Here is a 22,853-nt window from a genome sequence, read left to right as displayed (position 1 = left end):
CTTGGCTTGAGACATATTTTAGAGTTTAACATCATTCTAGGTTCAAACAAAACAATGCAAAAGTGTTCTTAAATTTTCATTATTGTTTAATCATCAACAGCTGCATTGCACACTATCAACAGTTGTGTGGTTGCTGAAAGCCTGTGATTATGTGCATTTAGCCACAACTTTCTTATCAAAACTTGAATCCCAAATAAGCCAAGGACACAATTATATATTAAATGAATTTCAGAAGAAAGCCCACATATTTAAGTGAGCACTTACTTCCATGAAGAAAGAAGAATATAAGAATGACAAAAGCTCTGAAATGTAACTGGCATGTAAAAATGTTTCCTGATTATGAAATATCAACTTGGATATAGTTTTGGGAAAACATGGTCCTAGGTGCTATGGGATATTTACAAATATCTTAAGAGAACTTGTAGCATTGTATGTGAATAAAATAAGGTATATTTCACTGCTAAAAAAGAAAAATAAATAAATGACCTTTATGATGTTGAGGAACTTCTATGCCTAAACTCTCAAATTTCTAATCAAGAAAGCATGTTGAACTTTAATGCCTTTTCACCAATTGATAAGATCATGTGTGTTTTGTCTTTCAGTCTATTAATGTGATTGATATATTACATTGACAAATTTGTGTATGTTAACTCCATATGCCAAAGATAAATTCCATTTGATTATGATGTATAATCTTCTGGATGTATTGTTGAATTTGATTTACTAATGCTTTACTGAAAAATTTTTCCTCAATGTTTGTCAGAATTCTTGGCCTGTAGTTTTCTTTTCTTTGGTGTCTTTGCCTTAGCTTAGGTATAAAGGTGATAACTGGCTTATAGAAAGTGTCAAAAAGTACGCTTTCCAGCTCCTTTGTTTTTTTAATTTAGAAGTATTTGTAATAATTCTTTTTAGAAAGTTTGATTCAATTCAGCTCTAGAGTCATCTAGGCATAGGCTTCCCTTGTTGAAAGATTTTTAACTACTATTTCAATCTCCCTGTTATTGGTTTTTTCAGGCTTTCTACTATTTTCTGATTCAACCCTGACAGGTTATATTTTTCTAGGAATTCATCCATTTTCTCTAGGCTATCAAATTTATTGACAAATAATTGTTCATAGTAGTCCTTCAAGATTTTCTTTAATTTCTGAGGCATTTTTTGTAATAGCTCCACTTTCATTTCTGATTATATACATTTGAGTTTTCACTCTTTTCTCTTAGCCTAGCTAAGAGTTTGTCTATTTTGTTACTACTGGCATGGAATTTGTTCTTCCATCTTTTTACTTTCTGCCTATGCATGTCTTTCAAGCTTAAAAGTGTGTCTCTTGGAGGCAGCACATAGCTGGATCTTGTTTTCTTTTCATCCATTCAGCTACTCTTTATCTTTTGGTGGATAATTTAATCCATTTACATTCCTTGTAAGAACTTATGGGTAAGGATCTACTAATGCCGTTTTGTTTTATAGGGCTTTCTTTTTCTATAGGTTTATTTTTTCCTCCTTTGTTTATCTTTGTGATTTGGTGATTCTTCTGTAGTGCTGTATTTTTATTCTTTTCTGTCATTTATATCTTCTATAGATATGTTTTTCTTTGTATTTGCCATGAGGTTTACATAAAACAGAATTGTAATGGAGTATCTTATATTGATAACAACTTAAGTTCAGTCATGTATGAAAACTCCAGACTTTTATCCTACCCTCAACAATTTATACTTTTAATGTCACAATATAAATATTTTATATATTTCTTAACAAATTATTATGGTTATTTTTGATTCATTTTATTAAGTTTCATACCGGAGATACATGTGATCAACAGAGCACATAAAAGTATTGGCGTATTCTGGATTTGACTATATATTTCCATTTACCAGTGAACTTGCTGGTAGAATTTAAACCTACAGTAAATTAAACTGACCAGAAATTTTATTTTGGCCAATTCTGCCCAGTGCTTACAGAGTCTGAGAACATTTAAAAGAAATGATTAGATTTGAAATAAATCTTGGAAATAAAAATAATATCAACAAGGAAATAAAAGTAATGTCAACAAAAATATTTTAATACACTTTACAGTCTAAAACACAAAACTACATTCATTTTTCTCCTAGGACTTGAAGCAGAATTCCACACTTAAAATAATATTCTAAGTTCCTATAGGCAGATTCTATGTCTGTTTTGCTCATTTCTATCTTCCCAGCACCTGAGATGGAACTTTAAGAGAGATTTTTTGAATGAATTTATGAGAGCAGGATGTTTTATTTCAAAATAATAATAATCACTTCATAGCTTTTTGGCTAAAATTAAGAGCAAATTAATAATAATACTTTATATTTTTGTGGTTTATTGTAAGCTACATGGAATACTGTGACAGATGCCTGCTTCTAGAAGTCAGTTATATTTTACACTTATTTTTAACCTTTGTACATTGCTGATAATAATTGATAATAGTTAATTCCTAAGTACTTGTTAAATAAATCATTAACGTCTAGCAATATTTAAGGGTTAGTGTCTCTATAACTTACTAATTTCAACAATGACAATAGTTTCAGTAAATTGCACTGCTAATTCTGGAAAGCAGGGCAGAATACATGAGAACATTTCAAATAAAAACAAAATTACACATACTACTAGTCTGGTGGCAGGTAGGGCAATGTTCTGCTGAAAATCATGGGTCCACAGCACACCATCCATTCCACAGGTGCTGTTATAATTATTTTCATCAGGGTCATACTTGAAGAGTGCATGCTCCTGTTCATCCCGATTTATGGGGCTTAAAGGTTCAATAAAATATCTTTGATTCCCCTGATTGAAGTAGCCCCTGAAAAACAATCATTTTTTAAAGAGTTCTAGCTTCTTAACAAAATATTATCACATTAGGTTCATACAGATTTATAAGATCTAAAAGAAGACCTTTAAAATTCCTAGTCATTGTCAAAAACAATTTAAGCTTATGGCAATAAAATACAGTAAAAATTACAGCTGAAGATACCTTGGAGATTATCTAAAGTTTTTTCTACAAGAAAATAAGACATATTAGGGAGAAGTGACTGCTGCAATGTCATGCAGGCAACCATATCAGTTGACTAAAATGAATATTTCCTGACACTTGGTCCAGCATTCATCCAGTTTTAATACTATACTTGCTCTAAGGGTACACCTAAAATGAAAGAGACTTTAGAGTTTTATAGATAAGTTTTAAAATACTGACTTTATAACTTATTCATTGTGATTCATTGGGACAGTTCTTTAAACTCATAAGCCACATTTATTTGTCATGATACCTACCTAGTATGGTGATAGTAAAGGTTGAAAGTGAGAACATGTAAAGCACATACAAATCAATTTCTTCTCTATTTTATCTGGTAAAGCCTTGAACCAAGAGTAATTCAACCAATATTCACTGAGTACCCATTATTCATTAGGCATTAGACTAAGGATAGACAGTAAAAATAAAGTCATGATCTCTTTTCTTATGGAGCTTATGTTCAAATGAGGAAGATTGATGTGTATCAAATAATCACACAATACATAAAATTACAGAGTAAGTACTTACATATACTTAGAAAATTGGTGTGAAGAAAAAGTATAAGAGTATATAATCAATTAAATTAAGTGTACATAAAATTAGATAACGGCAAGAGTGGATGTAAGAAGATAAATTATGTGCTTTATTGCAATGGTCTGCATAAGGAATCATGGTAGATGGACTAGGATGTTGCAGAAGAGACAGAATGAACAATTTCAGAAAGTATTTAGAAGATAGAATCAATAAGACTTGGTGAGGGGTTGAAAATGCAGGGCTGAGAGGCAAGCAGACCTCAAGGAATTTACTTTCTGAATTGGGAAGTGATTATTTGATTATACCATCAAGACAGAGAACGTGGAAACAGTACCAGATTCAAGAGACAATCATTAGTTGGGTTTAGAGCACAGTGAGATTGAGATTTATTTAAGATATCCAACTGAAAATATGAAAAAGATTAGATAATCAAGTCTGAACATCAGAAGAACCATCTTACTGTGGACAGATACATGGGTGTATCATTAACAGACAGAAATGGATGTCATAGTCATGGATAAGACAATCTAGAGAGAGAGTTAAAAGTGAGGAGAGAGTCTGGGTGTGGTGTCTCATGCCTGTAATCCCAGCAGTTGGGAGGCAGAGTCAGACAGATCACTTGAGGTCAGGAGTTTGAGACCAACCTGGCCAACATGGTGAAACCCATGTCTATTAAGAATACAAAACTTAGCCAAACTTGGTGGCAAGCATTTATAATCCCAGCTACTCGGAAGGCTGAGGCAAGAGAATTACTTGAACCCAGGAGGCTGAGATTGCAGTGAGCTGAAATCGTACCATTATACTCCAGCCTGGGTGACAGAGACTCTGCCTAAAACAATAAATAAAGTGAGAAGAAAGAGAGATCAGCTCCCATTCCCTAAAGATTCTTAGTCCATAACTGGGACTCAAAACCCTGTATTTTTAAAATGAGCTAACAGAAATGTCTTTGAAAATAATTCAGATATGTAATTTACAAATTGCTATCAAGAGAAGTGGTGTTTCTTCAAACTTCAACATTTTATGGCCCTCAGGATGCATATTCAACTATAGGAAAATTAATGATATTTGGGATTCATCTGGTTTGTTAGATGCATACACAAATACCACAATCACAGGTGCATGCAAAACATTCCTGAAGTCTTACCTTAGACCCCTACATGTGCTGATGCTAGCGTCAGAAACCTTTTCATTAACAATATGTCCTTGATAATAACAATCATCCTAAAAGAAAAGGGGTTTTGTAAAGAGAAGTACATGTGAATTTTAGAACCACTGCTAAAGTTGCATTTGAAATCGTGAAACAGGATTTTTAAATGCTTCAAACCATATTTTGCTGAACAGCAGTAAACTCAGAGATGTTTATTAAATAAAAGCTTTCATATAAGTTATAATTGTTAATGTAAGTTAGTGATCCCAAAATGTTCACAAGGTACTAACCGTCAGTGTTGACTAGTATGAATGTTAATAATATTTAGAAGAAACACATTTGGATATGTAAGTTTTAAACATGACCCCTTAAAACACTGGGCATTCATTTTTTCTTTTTGCTGATTTCTCATTAACTTTTTCTAGCAAAGATCAACAAGAGTTTTTGCAAAGGATGGGTTATTCAGATTGGGTTTTTGTTTTTAATTTCCTGATTTATCTAAAGTGTTCCATCAGATTAACTGGATCAGCACATTTCTTGCCTCTATTTGGAGGAAGATGCCCTTCTTAACATTTTTTCACGTGGGTATTCCATGAAGGATCTTTGTAGTTTGGGATAGATGAGGTACTGGCCCATGTAAACTTGTGTTATTGCTGTAGAGGAGACTGCTCGAATGGCTTCTCATGGAAAATGTAGCTCAGAAAAAGAAGTAATGGTGCATGACCCCTCACATGGCTACACACTGTCATCTGCTTATTCTAAGAAAAGATGGGCCATGAACAGGAGTCAAGAGAAATTGCTTAAGAAAAATACTTCTGCAGTTGCCATTAAGGAAATAGTCTTGGTTTGAGAGACCAAAAGCCTAGAGAAATGACAAAATTGACTGAGAGAACCAGCAGTATGTAACTCTTCACTCTCAAGAAAATAACATGTTCCTTCTACCCACCCTCCTACAGGAGTCCTTAAAGGCTGCAAAAACTTACCAGAGTTGTCAGGAAATGGTTTTGTTCTTGTTAAAATATAAATAAAGAAAAGTGGAAGATCAATTATGTAATTACTACTGTTGAAAAAAGTACTAATGTTATAAATGCAGTTTCACTTCTACTTTTTGCCTGGCAAGGACACTGCCTTTAGGTCTGTGGGTAAAACCCCTATTAAAGAATTGAAGAGAATCTGTTATACCATAATTTGTGGGCTTGTGGTGATCTCCTTTCCAGTGGAATTATAATATGTTTCTGTGTAGCCTGGTGCAAGGAGATTCCTAGAGAAAAAAAAAAAAAACACAAAGATGTTGTGGTTACTTGTGGTGGTTGCAAAGTCCGGTGAACTTCTCTAGTCATTTGAGAGCAAAAGCTGATTAGTCCAGGTGTGTGTGACCCATAAGCAGTAACAGACTCAATACACTTTCCATATGCTGCCTTGCTCTTGCCGAGGATAATATCAAAGGTAAAGATACTTACTTGTTTTTTTTCAAATAAAGCACCGCAATTTTTCCATTAACTGTCATTTTATATTTTAATTCAGTTTCAAATTGTTCCTGCAAAAATGTACAAACACTTACTTATAATTAAAAACACACAAATATTCATTTGACTATTATATTTCTATCTCTGTTCTCATTAGCAAGCAATATCTGCTTTTTTAGCAGTATAATACCAAATGCTTTCCTCTTCTCCTTTTAACAGATCAAACAACCCTGGCAATTAAATACACAAACTATCTGAGAGCCTTATATCCACACCCATCCATTCATCCATCCACCCATCCATCTGTCCGTCCATCCATCCATCTGTCCGTCCATCCATCCATCCCTGCATTTTACAAGTATTGTTTGAGAGAATGCTGGTTCTTTGCAGGACACTGCTAGGTTTTGAAAACAACTCTAAGCAAAAAAACATTGTTACCTACTGTCAGAGAGTTTATAATCTTGTGAAAAGATAGAAAATGAGGTGAGTTACATGCATGATAATGGATGTATGTACTAGGATCTCTAACGTCTTAAGGACAGAAAAAGCTTTTTCGAGGAAGTAACATTTAAGATGAGACCAAGTTACCCAGGTGAAGTAAGGGAATTTATCTGAGTAGAAGGAATTGTATACAAAGAGGCCTAAAAACCTCCATTGCATTTCATGATTTTTGGTCTTGAGGTGTTCTCAAGACTAAGTAGCACATCAACTATGAGAAACATAACAGGGATATATACTGTAATGTGAGAAAGAGCCATCAAGAAGAAACCGCAGTCCCAGGTATTTAGGAGGAAGACCACGTAAAAGGAAAATTATTTTAAACTCAGACTTAGGTATATAAGAAGAGCTATTGAGGACTACATAGAATTATTTTAAAGAAGATGTTTTGGGGGACTTACTATTTGTGTACTCTGGGGGTTCTGAAGTATGCGTCAAAAGAAGTAAGATGCACCTTGATTTTGAGAGTACTCATTAGAAGGGAATGATTTTGGTTTTACTTAGTAAGACTAGCTGGCCACAGAAACCTATAGATACAAACTTCCTTTAAAAGTAATGTCATGGGTCATATTTAGAGTTTGGTCTGTAAATCAGGGTTATTGCTGTGGTTATACTCAATATCTAAAAACTTATTGGGAAGTGCCTGGTTATTGTCATTAAAGAGGTCTAAAGGTGGTAGACCGAAGGTGGTTGAGAAACACATATTACGAATGGAGTTCTGTTTCCACTGTTGTGTAGCACCTTAGGTCAAGCCTTTCTTCTCTCCCTTCCCTTCTGGCCAGGATGGTATCTGAACTTACAGAGGTACAATGGATGTTAGAGTCATCAGATCATGAGTACTGTGCTGGGATTTAGCTGTCTCCAGAGTCGGTTGTTATGGTCCATCCTTTCCTTAAAACTTGAGTTGTTGAGGTCTGCTCTGCTGTTAGTAATCCCAGACTATAAATATCCCCCATTGTGGGCCTATATGAGCAGAAGCTGATAGACTTGGCTTATTTCCATGGATGACTGGAAAGAGCCAGGGCATTGAACATAAAAGGGAGCATAGTCATAACCTTTTATTGTTCAGGTTTAAGAAAGGCTAGCTAGAATGAAGCTATGCCAAATATGGTCTTCTACCAGAAATGGCCTTCCACATTCTTCTTCCTGGCAGCAATGGATTTTTAGAAGATTTGGTTACTAAAACTTTAGTTGAAGGTTGTTTTAGAAAACAATAAATGTTTTTGGAGTAGAGTTTTAGTCCACACTGGCATAAAGATTATGGATGGAGGGAAAGATTGAGGAAGAAAGTCAGGGGCCTTTGTGAAAGAGAGTACACTGGGTAATGTATAACCATACTTTTAAAACAGAGCTCCCCGGCAGAGAGCAAGGTCTGAGGATAAGACATGTGTTCTATTTGTGTACTCTGTGGGTTCTGAAGTATGTGTCAAGAGAAGATGCACCTTGATTTGGAGGAGGAAGGAAGGAAATGATTTTGGTTTTACTTGTAAGGCTAGCTGGCCACAGAAACATAAAGATCCAAATTTCCTTTAAAAATAATGTCATGGGTCACATTTAGTTGGTATATTGGAAAAGCCACAGTCTTGGATGGTCCTGGGATGGAAACAAATCTGTAAAGTCATGGTCATGTCAATGGGCACACAATATCAAGGGCAGCTCTGGAAGACCTAGAGAGGCTCTTCATTCTAGCAGTTCAACAGTTGTTCAAAACTCAGTAAATCCATGAGCTCTAGAAACCCTGCTAAACCAGCTAGTGGGTTTGAAAGAGTTCCCAGTATGAGGGAGTAATTGTGCTGTAAGATATTTTCTTTTATGACATGGGCCAGTAGCAAGATGGTTTGGGCTTCTAAAAACGTACAATTTGGATGCTGAATTCTATGAAGAATAGTTACTGTCTTTAAAGTGTAAGCTCCTAGCATCAGGAACTTTCACTGAGTTTATGTTGAATATGTATCTATGCAGGTTTATGAGTTCTATGCTTGTGTCATATTCATTCATTTATCCATTAGTTTACTTATTCATTTGGTCATTTATTTAACACATACTTATTTAGTCCTTCTTATGTCATTCATATAAAATATAATTGTGAATATAATAATGAATAATATATTCAAAGTTCTACCTTGTTCTTTACCTCCAGCCCCTACAAATTTTTACACAGGGTTATTTCAATCTAGCTGAAATACTAAGCAATGTGTTATGTGTGATCAATGCAGAAAGATGGTGTCACACGCCTGGCATAGCTCACAGGTAAAGCCAGTGCCTCAGTTCTCTGGTGGTATAACAAAACAACACAGGGCACAGTTGTGTGATGATAACTGCAAAATTCCCCCATCTTTTCACTGTCTCGAGAAGCGAAGTACTTTATCTAGGATGAGACCTATGAAGCATGTATGGGATACAGAGATCCCCTTGATCATAAGGGTGGTCCACTGCACTTTGATTTCTAGATCATTTCAAATAGTATTTGCTAATCAAGTCTTTGCACAGGGAAGACCAATAGTCTCAACACAGAAACTGCAAAGATAACTCCCAAGAACTTGGCTTGTACCTGGAGGACAATGTTGTTATTAGTCATAAGGTGTGCCTGAGAGACTACTGAAGACTCTGTGCCAATGGAAATCATATACCTGTTGTGTGACAAAAAACGATGTCACTAGCTTCTTTAGTCTGTGTTTGTAAAACAAGTATGACATGGGAGAACCGAATAACTCCAAGAGGGCAGCATTGAGATACGAGGCATGCAGCAGCATAGGAGCCTTAGGTCTGTGAATAGGACAGAAGCTGGGATCATGGGGAGATAGCTGCAGTTTAGTTCTGGATGTTCACAGGGTGATATCAAAAACCACATGATAGGATTGCCAGATAAAATACAGGATACTAGTTAAATGTGAATCTCAGATAAACAGAATATTTCTGTGTATACATACAAACACAGAATACGTCTTTAAATACATATGCCCCATATGACAATTGGGACATACTAATCAAATAGTTATCGTTTATTTGAAATTTAAATTTAACTGGGCATCGTATATTTCTATTTGCTAAATGCGGCAACCCTGCATATGGAGGAGTTTAGAAGAAGTGAGAAAGAATGGAAACTAGAGATCAGTGACTAAAAAAAAAGAAATGCAAATGCACTAACTAGGAAAATTAGATTCATTCTGCTGTAATGCGTCTTTATAATATCAGAAATGTTGTGTGGGATATACTAATACAAAAAATTTTACTGTTTGTCTCAAAATCGAACTTAACTGGTATTCTGTATTTCATCCAGAATACAGATGAAATATAGCAGCCCTACCATGTGACTTTTGATATCTTCCTGTGCACAACCGGAACTAAGCCCTAGCAGAAGTTACTGCTAACAGTTTAGCCACATGGTTATTGTGAGGTAATTCAAAGGTATCACCTGACACCTAAGATATTAAAGAGTAAACATGGGAGGGTTTTATTTATTCCTGAGATGCTGTGGGACCATTCAGTGCTCATTCCATTATATTCATCAGGCCTGATAATATATTCTCTTCTACTCTCTACAACTAAAGGAAGCAGGAGAGGACTTGGAAATGTAACAGATGAAACTAAAAAAAATTAAAGTAAGATTTTCCAGTTAAACATTAAAAGGTTCTAATTACTTAGGTAATTATTTCAATTATCTGTAGTACTTACTTTAATCCTCTAATTTCCTTTAGAGATAAAATTAATGTGCTTTGCAAGTATTTATTTGGACCAACAGGTATTTATGAAACAAGTATTTTTGTTCCAGGACAAGGGTTGGCAGAGGAGTGTGAAGGAGGAGTAGGGACATGTCAAAGACATGTTAAAAAGAATACCTTTTAAAAATTTATCTGGACAGTTTCAAACCAGAAGTGAAGGTTACACTTACTATCATAGAAACACATGCATACACACGTACACTTGTGAATACACCATTGCTACAGACACAAAATCAACATTTCTTTTTAAAATCAGTAGCCAAACTTTATAATACTGACTGTGACTGGTACACAATTTCAGGATGGGGCATATTAGTATATATGTGAATATGGCAAGTTGACTTAACAAAGATTATAAGGGACTCTAAATATAGAGTCCCCTAAATGGGAGGGAATCTTAATGTAGACAGAATCTTTTAAGTAGTAAGAAATCCATTTAAAAAGGCATAGAAGGAAAAATAAGCATATTATTAAGAAAGGAAAAGAGAATACCAAGGTTGTCTAACAGTTAATGTTGAGAAGAATAATTTTAAAATAAAAGATTATTAACTAGGACATGAAGCCATAAAAATTGAAAATTAGTCATAAGAAATGGAATATGATGGGCTACATAGGGGAAGGCCATAGCATAATTTTTTTTTTTTGACATGGGATTTTGCTCTTGAAGACCATGTTGGAGTGCACTGGCACAATTTCAGTTCACTGCAACCTCTGCCTCCTGGGTTCAAAGGATTCTCCTGCCTCAGCCTTCTGAGTAGTTGGGATTACAGGTGCCTACCACCAATCTCTGGTAATTTTTTGTATTTTTAGTAAAGATGTGATTTCACAACATTGGCCAGGTTGATCTTGAACTCCTGACCTCAGGTGATCTACCCACACCGGCCTCCCAAAGTGCTGGGGTTACAGGCGTGAACCGATACACCCTGCCCATAGCATAATCTTGAATAAGGAGTTAAAATTAGTATCCTGCCTCACTTTTCATATACATTATCCCAAAATATTTATAGAAGTAGTATCATGATCATCTCCACTTTAAGGCAAGGAATTTAAAGTTTATGTTTTTCTACACTTATACAGAGAGAATTGACAAAATTTACAGGTCAACACAAACTAATCCTCTGAATTTAGATCCTATACACTTTCACTATGGATCAGGAAAATGTAAGGTTTATGTAGCCGTTTAACCTAGTAATGGACTAGATAAAGAATATAACTGCAGTAAATATAAAGCACATGATATCAACCTCATGCATCTACTCAATCATTGCAAAAATTAATACTGTTCATCTAGTAGGGGTCAATAGTCTATGGCTTTTGTTAATAAAAATATATTATTTGAAGCTAAAATTTATTTTTTACAGTTGTGAGGAAATCACTTTACAGATGTGATTAAAAACACTTCACCTGTGTTTAAATTTCCCTCAACATGTTCAGTGAAAAAAGGGTATTTGGCATGTGTGTGTGTGAGTGTATATGTGTAAATGTTGGCTTTTCTTGGAGGCGTTGTTTACTGTAAGTCAACAACACATAAAGAGTTAGATAATTAGTAAATTTCCAGAAGGAGGCAATTAATCATTGCTTTAGTAGCTAAAGGTTGATAACATAGAAAATGCAGGTAAACTTGTAAAAATTCAGCTGATGGCTAACCAGGAAAGTGAAGGACTTCTTCAAGGAGAATGCAAACCACTGCTTAAGGAAATCAGAGAGGACACAAACAAATGGAAAAAACATTCCATGCTCATGGATAGGAAGAATCAATACTGTGAAAATAGCCATACTGCCCACAGTAATTTAGAATCAATGCTATTCCCATTAAGCTACCATTGACATTCTTCATCGAATTAGAAAAAATTACTTTAAAATTTATGTGGAACAAAAAAGAGCCTATATAGCCAAGACAATCTCCAGCAAAAAGAACAAAGCTGGAGGCATTATAATACCAGACTTCAAAGCATACTACAAGGCTACAGTAACCAAAACAGTATGGTACTGTGCAAAACATGGTGCAAAACAGACACACAGACCAATGGAATAGAATAGAGAAGTCAGAAATAAGACCATACATCTATAATCCTCTGATCTTTGACAAACCTTACAAAAACAAGGAATAGGAAAAGGATTTCCTATTTAACAAATGGTGCTGAGAGAACTGGCTAGCCACATGCACAAAACTGAAACTGGACCCCTGTGTTATACCTTCTACAAAAATTAAGATAGATTAAAGACTTAAATGTAAACCCAAAAACTATAAAAATCCTAGAAGAAAATCTAGGCAATGCCATTCAGGACATAAGCACAGGCAAAGATTTCATGACAAAATCATCAAAAGCAATTGGAACAAAAGCAAAAAATGACAAATGGGATTGAATAAAACTAAAGATCTTCTGTGCTGCAAAAGAAACTATCATCAGGGTAAACAGACACCCTACAGAATGAGAGAAAAAGTTTTATGATCTATCCACCTGATGAAAGCTGAATATCCAGAATCTACAAGGAACTTAAATTTACAGGAAAAACAAACACACAACTAAACCTATTAAAAAGTGGGCAAAGGACATGAACAGACACTTCTCAAAAGAAAACATTCATGCAGCCAACAAACATGAAAAGAAGCTCAACATCACTGATTAGAGAAATGCAAATCAAAACCACAGTGAGATACCATCTCATGCCAGTCAGAATGGTGATTATTAAAAAGTCAAGAAACAGTAGATGCTGTCAAGCCTGTGGAGAAATAGGAAAAGTTTTACACTGTTAGTGGGAATGTAAATTAGTTCAACCATTGTGGAAGACAGTGTGGCAATTCCTCAAAGACCTACAACCAGAAATACCAGTTGACCTAGCAATCCCATTACTGGGGATATACCCAAAGGAAAGGAAATCATTCTATTACAAAGATATATGCATGCACATGTTTATTGTAGCACTATTCACAATAGCAGTGACATGGAATCAATCCACATCCTCATCAATGATAGACTGGATAAGAAAATGTGATACATATATGCCCCATGGAATACTATGCAACCGTAAAAAGGAACAGAATCATGTCCTTTGCAGGGATATGGATGGAGCTGGAAGCCACTATCCTCAGCAAACAAACACAGCAACAGAAAACCAAACACCACATGTTCTTATAATTCAGAGCTGAACAATGAGAACACATGGACACAGGGAGGGGGGCAACACACACTGAGGTGTGGTGGGGGGTGGGGTAAGGGAGAACATCAGGAAAAATAGGTAATGCATTCTGGGCTTAATATCTAGGTGATGGGTTGATAGATGTGGCAAACTACCATGGAACACGTTTATCTGTGTAACAAACCTGCACACCCTGTATGTGTATCACAGAACTTAAAATAGGATTTTTAAAAAGAAAAATTATTAGAAAAGAATTCAGCTGATGAGTCTCTTATTTTTACCAGTAAATGATGTAACAAAATGGTCAGTGTCTCAGAGTTACAGACTGACTTTTAGACTTTACTGTAACAGGACCTGAGCTACCTTAATGGGCAGAAAGCCTCTGTTGATTCCAAAAAGACTCTTCGGAGAACTTACGGATTCTCTCACACATGAAATCAATTATGCTGCTTGGATAGGCAGCCACAAATAACAGTAACACATAAGCTTGTCACCTGGAGTCAAACAAAGCTTTGAATCCTAGCTCTAAAACATATTGGCTGTGTGCTCTTAGGCAGTGTACTTAACTTTTCTGAGTCCCTACCTCTCCACTTAGAAATAAAATTCTGTAAAAATACACTTACATTTTATGGTTGTTGAAAGGACTAAACATGAAAATATATTAGTTATCCTTATACTTTTATTCCAACTTTTATTTTAGGTTCAGGGGATACCTGTGCCAGTTTGTTATATGGGTAAATCACATGTCACGGGAGTTTGGTGTACAGATTACTTTTTCACCCAGATAATAAGCATAATACATGACAGGAAAAAAGGTGTCTGACACTTTAAAGAAGCTGTTAGGAAGCATTTGAAGAAAGTCATATTGAAGCGTAATTCAATGTATATAGGTTCCATCTGAAGTTGTCGGAACCATTTGGTTGATAGCTATTTTGAGAAATGGGGTCAACTACAGGGTCTCTTATCATAAATTTGCTTTAGAAGAAATGCTGTGGGAAATGATGCCCAGTGAGGGAATATGTCCACCTAGTGTGTTAGATTTTGGAGTATTTCTGTAAACTATTTTTTATGTCTCATTCATCTGTATTTTCCTGGCTCCCAGAAGAAGACTTAAGAGTGCAGGTAATTATAACATTGTTGTTGAATCAATCATCATGTTTTAGCTTCCCTGTTAGAATTAATCAATGCTTATTGAGTGATTGCTGACTAATATGTTGTTTCATTTGTAGTAAGAAATATACAAACGTTAAAAGGAGCCTATTTAGAAAAGACAGATAAATTTCATATGAATGTGCATGTATACATTGCATTCACGTGCTACATTTTGTTTTATGTTTTAATTGTCATAGTTGTGTTAGATGATAGATAACGTTGAGATAAGAAGATAGATTAGATAGATAGGTAGGTAGGTGGCATCCAATTTTCTTTGTAAGTACATAGAATAAATTATCACAAAATGTTAAATTTACTCCGTTACCTTGGACATTTTCTTTCACTTCTCAGAAAATCGATTTGTAAAAGAGGCTAATAATATAACCTTGGGCTCTAGTGAAGATTTTTTAAAAGGTCAAAAACAAATACAAATATAATCATTGTTATTTAACTCCAAGGTGTAATCACTAAAAACATCACAAAGTCCACTTTGATACACACAGACAGGCTTACACACACAGAAACACAAACACACATATAAATCTCATCTCTATCTCTTATCTCACGTGTATATATATATAATACATCTCAAATCAAGACTCTTTGATAAATCAAAAGCTGTACCTGCTGCCCTGGTTCTTTGATGTCTCTTCTTTTGCGTAGTGGATGAAGTCTTGTAGGATAAACCACTTCATACTTCTTCAAGCCAGGAAGTTCTTTTATAGCACTTACTGAGAAGAAAAAGAAAAGGATTTGTCCAGGTAGAACTGAAGTAGGCTGGTCAGTAATGGCCATCGTTACTGCATTCCCAATGAACAATGCTACATACAGAAGCCTGAAATGATGAATGTCAGAGTTATTAATGTGCTAACACCAGAAGAAAGTGACATCAGAAACTTTCTCTTTCCTCTTAACATTTTACTTTAACCTATATCTGTATCTTGTGATGTTTCCCCATTAAAAGTTTACAAGTGTCTGTTTAGAGAAAGCATTTCTTTTGGATTTTTCCACTTCTCCTTATCTTTGATCCCTGTGGTTCAGGGACATAGCAGCAGCAGCACAAGGCAAAAAGAAATTAAGACAGAATACAACGTAATCCTCTGAGAAGCTAATCAGTCCCAGAAAAATTGAGTTGAAGCACTGGAAACCATACAATGTTAGAAAAATAAAATAACTAATGTACACAATTTTTTATTTTATTTTTCTTGGATTTGAAAACAGCAATGTTCTATACTAATGAAAACAACTATGTCACAGTAAGAAAAGGCTCCAATACTAGGTTTATAGAATGTGGTGGCATAGCAATACAGATAAACCTTCATTTTACATACAAACATTTTAAATGAAAATTAGAGAAGCAGATAAACAGAATCACAGGCATGGAAGGACTTTTTGAGCCTGCAGTCTCATTGAAAGAGAACTAAAAAGTGATTTGATCCAACCTATCTGCATCTTAAATTCTCCTCTCCATGTTGTTTTTAGAAGTCATTTTGTTTAATTTTATTTTGTTTTGAGACAAGGTCTCACTCTGCCACCAAGCTGGAATGCAGTGGCGCACAGACGGCTCACTGCAGCCTCAACCTCCTGGGCTCAAGCCATCCTTCCACCTCAGCCTCCAGAGTAGCTGGGACTACAGGTATGCACCACCAGGCCTGGCTATTTTTTTCTTCCTATTAGAGAAGAGGTCTTGCTGTGTTGGCCAGGCTGGTCTCAAACTCCCAGGCTTTAGCAATCCTCCTGGCTCAGCCTCCCAAAGTGCTGGAATGACAGGCATGAGCCACTGCACCTGGCCTGGAAGTCATTTTAGAGAAAGTTTTCAATTTTCTCAAACCTAACTTTAGATTTTCTATTTTCTTTTTGATTTGCCCATGCGGGCTCGTCTCTGCTGTGTATATAGTTAATAGACCTGCTTCTTAGATGCTGAAGGTGGGTGCAGGCTTAACCAGAGTGTAGACTGCAATAGCAGAATGGGGCCTAACTCAACAACTTCCTAAGACTGGAAGTGGAAATGTTTGATTCTCTTCTCTGGGCAAGGACTAGGAGGGTCTCTAAACATAATCCTAGCTCATTAAAGTACTAAAATCTAAGTTGTATGGTAAGATATATTTATGTTACTTTGGTTGATCTTTTAACAAACGCAACTGAGGCACTTAATAAGTATTATTTATTGCTTACCTAGGAGGACTGTACATTTATTCCAGTCATATCCCACAGAGCAAAACTCATTTTTAAATTTTTTTTTAAGAAACTAAAGCAGAAACTTTCAAAAAGTCTTAGTGTTGTTGATTTTTTAAATCATTTGAGCATGACTTAAATTCATTGGACTACTTGTGTCATTTACATTTAACTTTGAAGAATAGAAAAAGTGTTTAAACTGGCTAAGAACGCTTTGAGTCACAAATAGGATGTTAAAATCATGAAAAATCTTTTCTTTCAGTGGCTTAAGAGTTACTCTAAAAAAAATTCAAAATTACTTAAAGCCATGGCACTGACACTAGAATACCTTATTTTTTTATTTGGTTTGGGTGTTTAAATCATTTAAAAAAGGAGGCTGATTAAATCGTTTCTCAAGCTAGTTCAAGTGTTTTATGATTATGCAAATAAATGCAGAATTCCCTATAACATCTTTGAAGAGTCAGTGATCATTAATTAGGAAAGATAAATTCTGATCCATTGTGATAAAATAAGCCTCATTACATTGTCACACTTCAAGAACAACATCACAAGGTTCTTCAGTTCCTCATTTCTTGTTCTCACAGAGGTAATCACTAGGTGTCTTTTATTTCTATTAAATTAACTTTTGGTAAAGGAAAACAATAACATCAGTTATAAAACTTTTTTGTAACAAGTTCAAAAACCTAATGAAATATTAAATCAATCATTCTTTTTCTGAGTTAAAATGTTCATAATTATTGTAATTATTTGGCAATAATAAGATGCCAAAAGGTAAGAAAATTACTTCTGCCAGAAATTAACTGATGATATTGACACAATCCCATGCTGCCTCCTTAATTCAGGGACACAGGACAAGCATACAATATGGCACCAACATGCTGCCTGGTTTATTACAGTAGTTAATCAATGCAATTAGTCTTGTTAAAACAGAGTTCACGAAGACAAATTTCACCAATGCTGCAGCAAACATAAATCTTTAAAAATGCTATATAAGGACAAACATGATTCTAACAGGAAATACTAGTCCAAGCTGCCTTCATGGAATAAAATAATAGCTACATTCCTGATTCTTTGTATAGAAGCAGAAAATGAGGTGAGTTTCCTTCTGAACACCATTCAGAAATGGTGAGAAGAAAAACAGGCCAATCTACACAACACAAATGTTCTCTCATATGCACACTGACCTCTGTGCTTCTAGTTAGTATCTGAATTCTAATGTTTCATGAAATCAAAAATTACAATCTGGCTCTTAAATATGGGCTCAAAATATGTAAGTTAGCTATGAAATTTATTTCCAACTTTCCAGCGGCTGAACACTTCCAAATGGAAACCAAAAACAAAGCAAAACAAAACAATAGCAACAAAAAACACATTTCTTTTCAATGTCTTTGGCAACCTCTCAGTCTCTTCAGTTTGAAGTGAATGGATTTCCAGCTCTTCCCAAACTCTTGCAGCACCATGTGTTCTCTAAAGAAACCAAATAGAACTTCTCATAAAGGCTTTTATTTTCTGGAAACCGAGAAGTCCCTGAAATAATCGGATCTGGAATACAACAAATTACACAGCCATCATGGGGATGTAACAGACCTAAATATTGTTTAGCTCACCCATCTTCAAGTTTAATGGAGATGGTGCAGCCTCATCCCCACTGAATATAAGGTTAATTATCTTGAAGCCTGAGGAACAAAACACAACTAACTGCCATCCAGGGATTACACAAATCCCAGGTATAACACAATACGTTTCTCCTAATTCATTTTAATACTTCCCACAGAACTCACATGCTGGATTAGTTTTTACTAGCAAAACCAGATCAGGAAAAAGAAAACTGTTATTTTGGTTTAGATTGGATAATTATTTTTGACTGGTTTGAGTTTTAGACAATTCAAAGCTCATTAACATTAATATGATAGACATTAGTCTGGATTGCTACGTTATTTGTTCATGTGTTTGGGGTCATTTTGGAAATGGGAATATTAGTATCTAATATTGACATTTTCATTTTTGTTCAAATGTGTTTGAAACTGTTGAAAAGAATGTCTTCTTTCCAAATTGAACATATCACATTAAACCCTGAATTAGGGTTTATACAAGGATATTAACTTATATTCTGGGATTCCTTGCATCTCCTCAAACCTTCTTGTGGTTTTAGTGTTCATACATTAAAATTGAGTACAAACAAAAGTAAAACAATGCATCTTAATTAGGTCTATTATTTTGACTATTTAAATTGTATATTTTCATTTCAGTCTTCTCACCTTATAGAGGCAAGAACTGATAGTTTGCATAAAATAGTTTCAAAAAATACCGTACCCCCTGGGTATTCTGCTGTAATATAGTAAGGACCTTTCTCCTTTATTGGTGTATTCATTTACATCTTCACCTCACAAACACCTGTCACATGCTTTTAAATATTTGTTTTTCCTTTTCATAGGATGAAATCCCATAAGTCATTTTTTTCTCAGGGGTTTGTGAGGTTCACAGCAAACAACTGGCCATATTTTACATCTGATTTTTTTTTTATTTCAACCATCTGGGAACTGGGCAGAAGTCATGCCCAGAGGGGCACATATGTATCGTTTCAATGATGGGGGCAGAGTACAAAGAGCAAGAGTTGGGAAATGAAAACTATTTTACTTCTTAGGTTCTGACTGAAAAGGCAACCCAAATGGGGATCATACCAGGGATAGCTGTGTGGCAAAAAGACACCCTTAATAATACAAGCTAGAAGTTAAAGGAGGGGTGATGTCACACTTTTAGGCATGAAGTCAGAAGAAGCTGCGTCTCTTGGTGCCCTGTTGTGCATGCACATTTGGTGCAGAATCAGTTGGTGTGTCCAATTACATGCAAGGGCTGTAATGTGCATGGGCTCCATTGTTAGTTATGTGACTCAGTTAGTGGATCCAGCTTGATCTTTTTGCTCTTCATAAAGCTAGTGCCCAAGCAGTTCTTGTATTTCTCCCAAGAGGGGGTTCCAGAAAAGCTGTTGGTGATACCATTTTTGGAGAATGGAGAGAAAAAAGATTTCTATTAAGTTTGACTCTAAAAGGAATTTCAAGTCAATTTTAAATGGCTGGCATCAGTTTTATATACTTTTTAAATATTTCAGGCTCATTTTACCAAAAGACAGCTGGTATAATGTAATACCAGAAAAAATAGGTATCAAGGCAAAAGGCGTTAGAGATGAAGAGGATCACCGCACAGTGGTAAAAGGTTCAGTTCAGATATAGGTATATATTATAGAAAGAAAAATATATAGAAACAAGGAAAATAATCAAATATTTGCAGATATTAGGTTAGGTGAAATTTGTATAAGTCTTGAAAACAAATTAGGAGCAAGTCAGAAGCAGGAAAATCATTTTTAGCAACCAAGTACTAAGCAGGTGAGTGGAGGAGGAACAGCTTTTCCTCCCGAAGCCTATACCTGTAGTTGATAATCTGTTCCAATTCCCAGATCTCGGCAAACATTCTAAGACCCAAAAACAGGTTTACTAGGGAAAGATTCGAAGCACTGCAGCTCATGGGCTGACTTAAATAAGCTCTGGAAATAGAAACAAGCTGAAGAATTATGTTACCCAATCTAATTTGACCAAAATATAATTAGAGAATTTACCAGAAATTAAAAGATATGCTAGACATAATTCATTGTTAGGAAATAGTATTTTTCTCCTTTCAAATTTTTTAATGTTTGATATAAGCAGCAAAATAGAAGTAAGTTATCAATTTAAGCTTAACAGCAACATTGTTTTGTTAAGTAATATCACAATACCTCATAAATAAAAAAATGTTTATTTCCATTTAGTCACATTTATTACTAATATAAAATGAGTACATAAAAATATATGCACTAATACAGAGCCAAACTAGCCCCCATAATAATAGCAGATATTTTCCTAAGCCTTCTACACAGCAATAGCCAAATCTGCCACATCTTTTCATTCTGAAAATAACAAGCTAGTTCTGATGAATTCCACTTTTGCAGTCAAAATCATATTCATGATTTAAATTATGCTGTATGAAATTGTCCCTTTTATTTCCATATATTCTTGGATAAGAACTGGTTCAAGACCCCTTGTTGCTTCTTCTTAACGCTTTCTTTATATCACTCACACCCTCCAAACAACAGGTTAAAACCAGCCCAACTGGTTAGTAAAATTGAGAAAAAAGAAAAAAGTCAAAATATTTTATACAATAAAACTATGAGGAGATGATGAAAAACTTCACTAATGCATTCAACAGAACCTGAAAAAGAGCTAAACACATACCTAGAACAGGAGAGAGGAAGAAACTGACTGTCAGGAGACCTTGCAACATGCTGGGTGATTCCAGGAGCAGTGTCTGTTCTTGCTCAGATGGGTGCTGCTAGGTCTGTCCCTGCCTCCTCTCCAGTGAGACTGAACGAAACTCCCTGGTTCCTTCTGGTCTCTGATTCAGGAAGTGTTTACTAAAGGTGTTGCACAACCTCGAAGCTGTGGTCCTGCAACAATGGCCTAGCAGGCGGAAGTCCTGGCCGCCTCCTGGCTCTAAGATTCTTTGAGCTAAACTATTGTTTCGGTCTCCTTCTCCATACTCCCCACTCCAAAGTAGTATATTTCTTACATGTTACTATAGCCAAATAAGCTAGAAGAAAATAGGCAACTGCATTAATGAGTCCTGAAAAATATGCCAGGCATTTATCATTTTTACATTATAGATATTTAGATACTATATATACATATGTTTAATTTTTTATAAATATAGTTGTTGGAAAAAAGTTATTAATGTTATTTTCCCCCCACATACATAATGTGGCTCTATAAAGCAATTTCTAATTCAACCTAATTACTATATAACATTCTGTTTTCAATTATTTTGTGTTCTTTTTTCACACAAGGGTGCTCTCAGGAAGCTTTATCCTGAAATAAAAATGTCTGACAGCATAAGCACAAGACTTCTTAGATCCCTGGGGGTATTTGTATCATAACTGACAATTGGGAGTGTGGAAAAAGGATGCAAGACCCAAAGGATAAAATTTTTGGATCTGTTACTGGTGGTAGAAAGGCTAAATTGGGCATGTCCAAAAATCATACTTATAACTAATAAAATAATATCAATTCAGCTTCTTATTATGTTTTGAGTACTGATATAGTTTGGTTGTGTCCCTACCAGAATCTCATCTTGAATTACAGCTCCCATAATCCCCATGGGTTGTGGGGGAGACGAAGTGGGAGGTAATTGAATCAAGGGGCCGGGCTTTTCCCATGCTATTCTGTAGATGGTGAATAAGTCTCACAAGATCCAATGATTTTATAAAGAGCAGTTCCCTTGCACATGCTCCTTTTGCCTGCCACCATGTAAGATGTCCCTTTGCTCCTTCACCTTCCATCATGATTGTGAGACCACCCCAGCCATATGAAACTGTGAGTCCATGAAACTTCTCTTTCTTTATAAGTTAACCAGTCTTGGGTATTTCTTCATAACCTTATGAAAATGGACTAGTACAGGTACTCTCCTAAATCTGTTCTTGTTATTTTACACTCCTTATGATACTCGTGTATTACACATTTACAGTCATTTTGTAGGTAAAAATTTGGGGTTCAAAAGGCAAAGGGATTCAAAAGATTAAGATTCAATTGTTCTTATTGTATAGATTAATAAGATTAAGCAGAAAAAATCACCTATCCAGTAATTGGTAGAAGTAGAATCTGAACTAGGTGTTGTCTTGGCTCTTAGCCATATAGTCTAATGCTTTCTTGCGGCTTAGCTAACTTGTAATCCCAGTCTTATTTCTATTGATAAGATCCTATTGAATAAAAGTAACTTTGGAATTCTTAAGGAATAGAAATAACTTTGGGGACCAGTTATTACCACAAAACCTAGTCCTAGTCCACAAAAATCATGCATCATTTTACAGATTTTGAAGCACATTCTCATATTAGAGGGATTGCAGTGATGATTGATGTTTCCAAATGATCATAAAGTCAACAACTAACAACCACAAGTAAATTTGAGTTATTGAG

The 22,853-nt window shown here is 35.2% G+C and overlaps 1 protein-coding gene across 1 annotated transcript in view; it reads right to left on the bottom strand.

Annotated features, from left to right (window-relative positions):
- The window catches only part of ADAM28 (ADAM metallopeptidase domain 28), a 65,491-nt gene extending 44,210 nt beyond the window's left edge, over positions 1-21,281 (bottom strand). The window contains 6 exon segments of the mRNA XM_032288550.1: positions 2,620-2,812; positions 4,698-4,774; positions 5,883-5,961; positions 6,161-6,237; positions 15,304-15,410; positions 21,120-21,281. Of these exon segments, the coding sequence (XP_032144441.1) occupies positions 2,620-2,812; positions 4,698-4,774; positions 5,883-5,961; positions 6,161-6,237; positions 15,304-15,410; positions 21,120-21,168 (582 nt within the window). The 5' untranslated portion in view covers positions 21,169-21,281.
- Positions 21,282-22,853: the final 1,572 nt, after the last annotated feature.

This window comes from Sapajus apella, unplaced genomic scaffold (assembly GCF_009761245.1).
Source record: "Sapajus apella isolate SASKATOON/1434 unplaced genomic scaffold, GSC_monkey_1.0 scaffold21, whole genome shotgun sequence".
Taxonomy (NCBI): domain Eukaryota; kingdom Metazoa; phylum Chordata; class Mammalia; order Primates; family Cebidae; genus Sapajus; species Sapajus apella.
The sequence above is the reverse complement of the archived record's forward strand: the minus strand, read 5'-3'. Positions and strand labels throughout refer to the sequence as shown.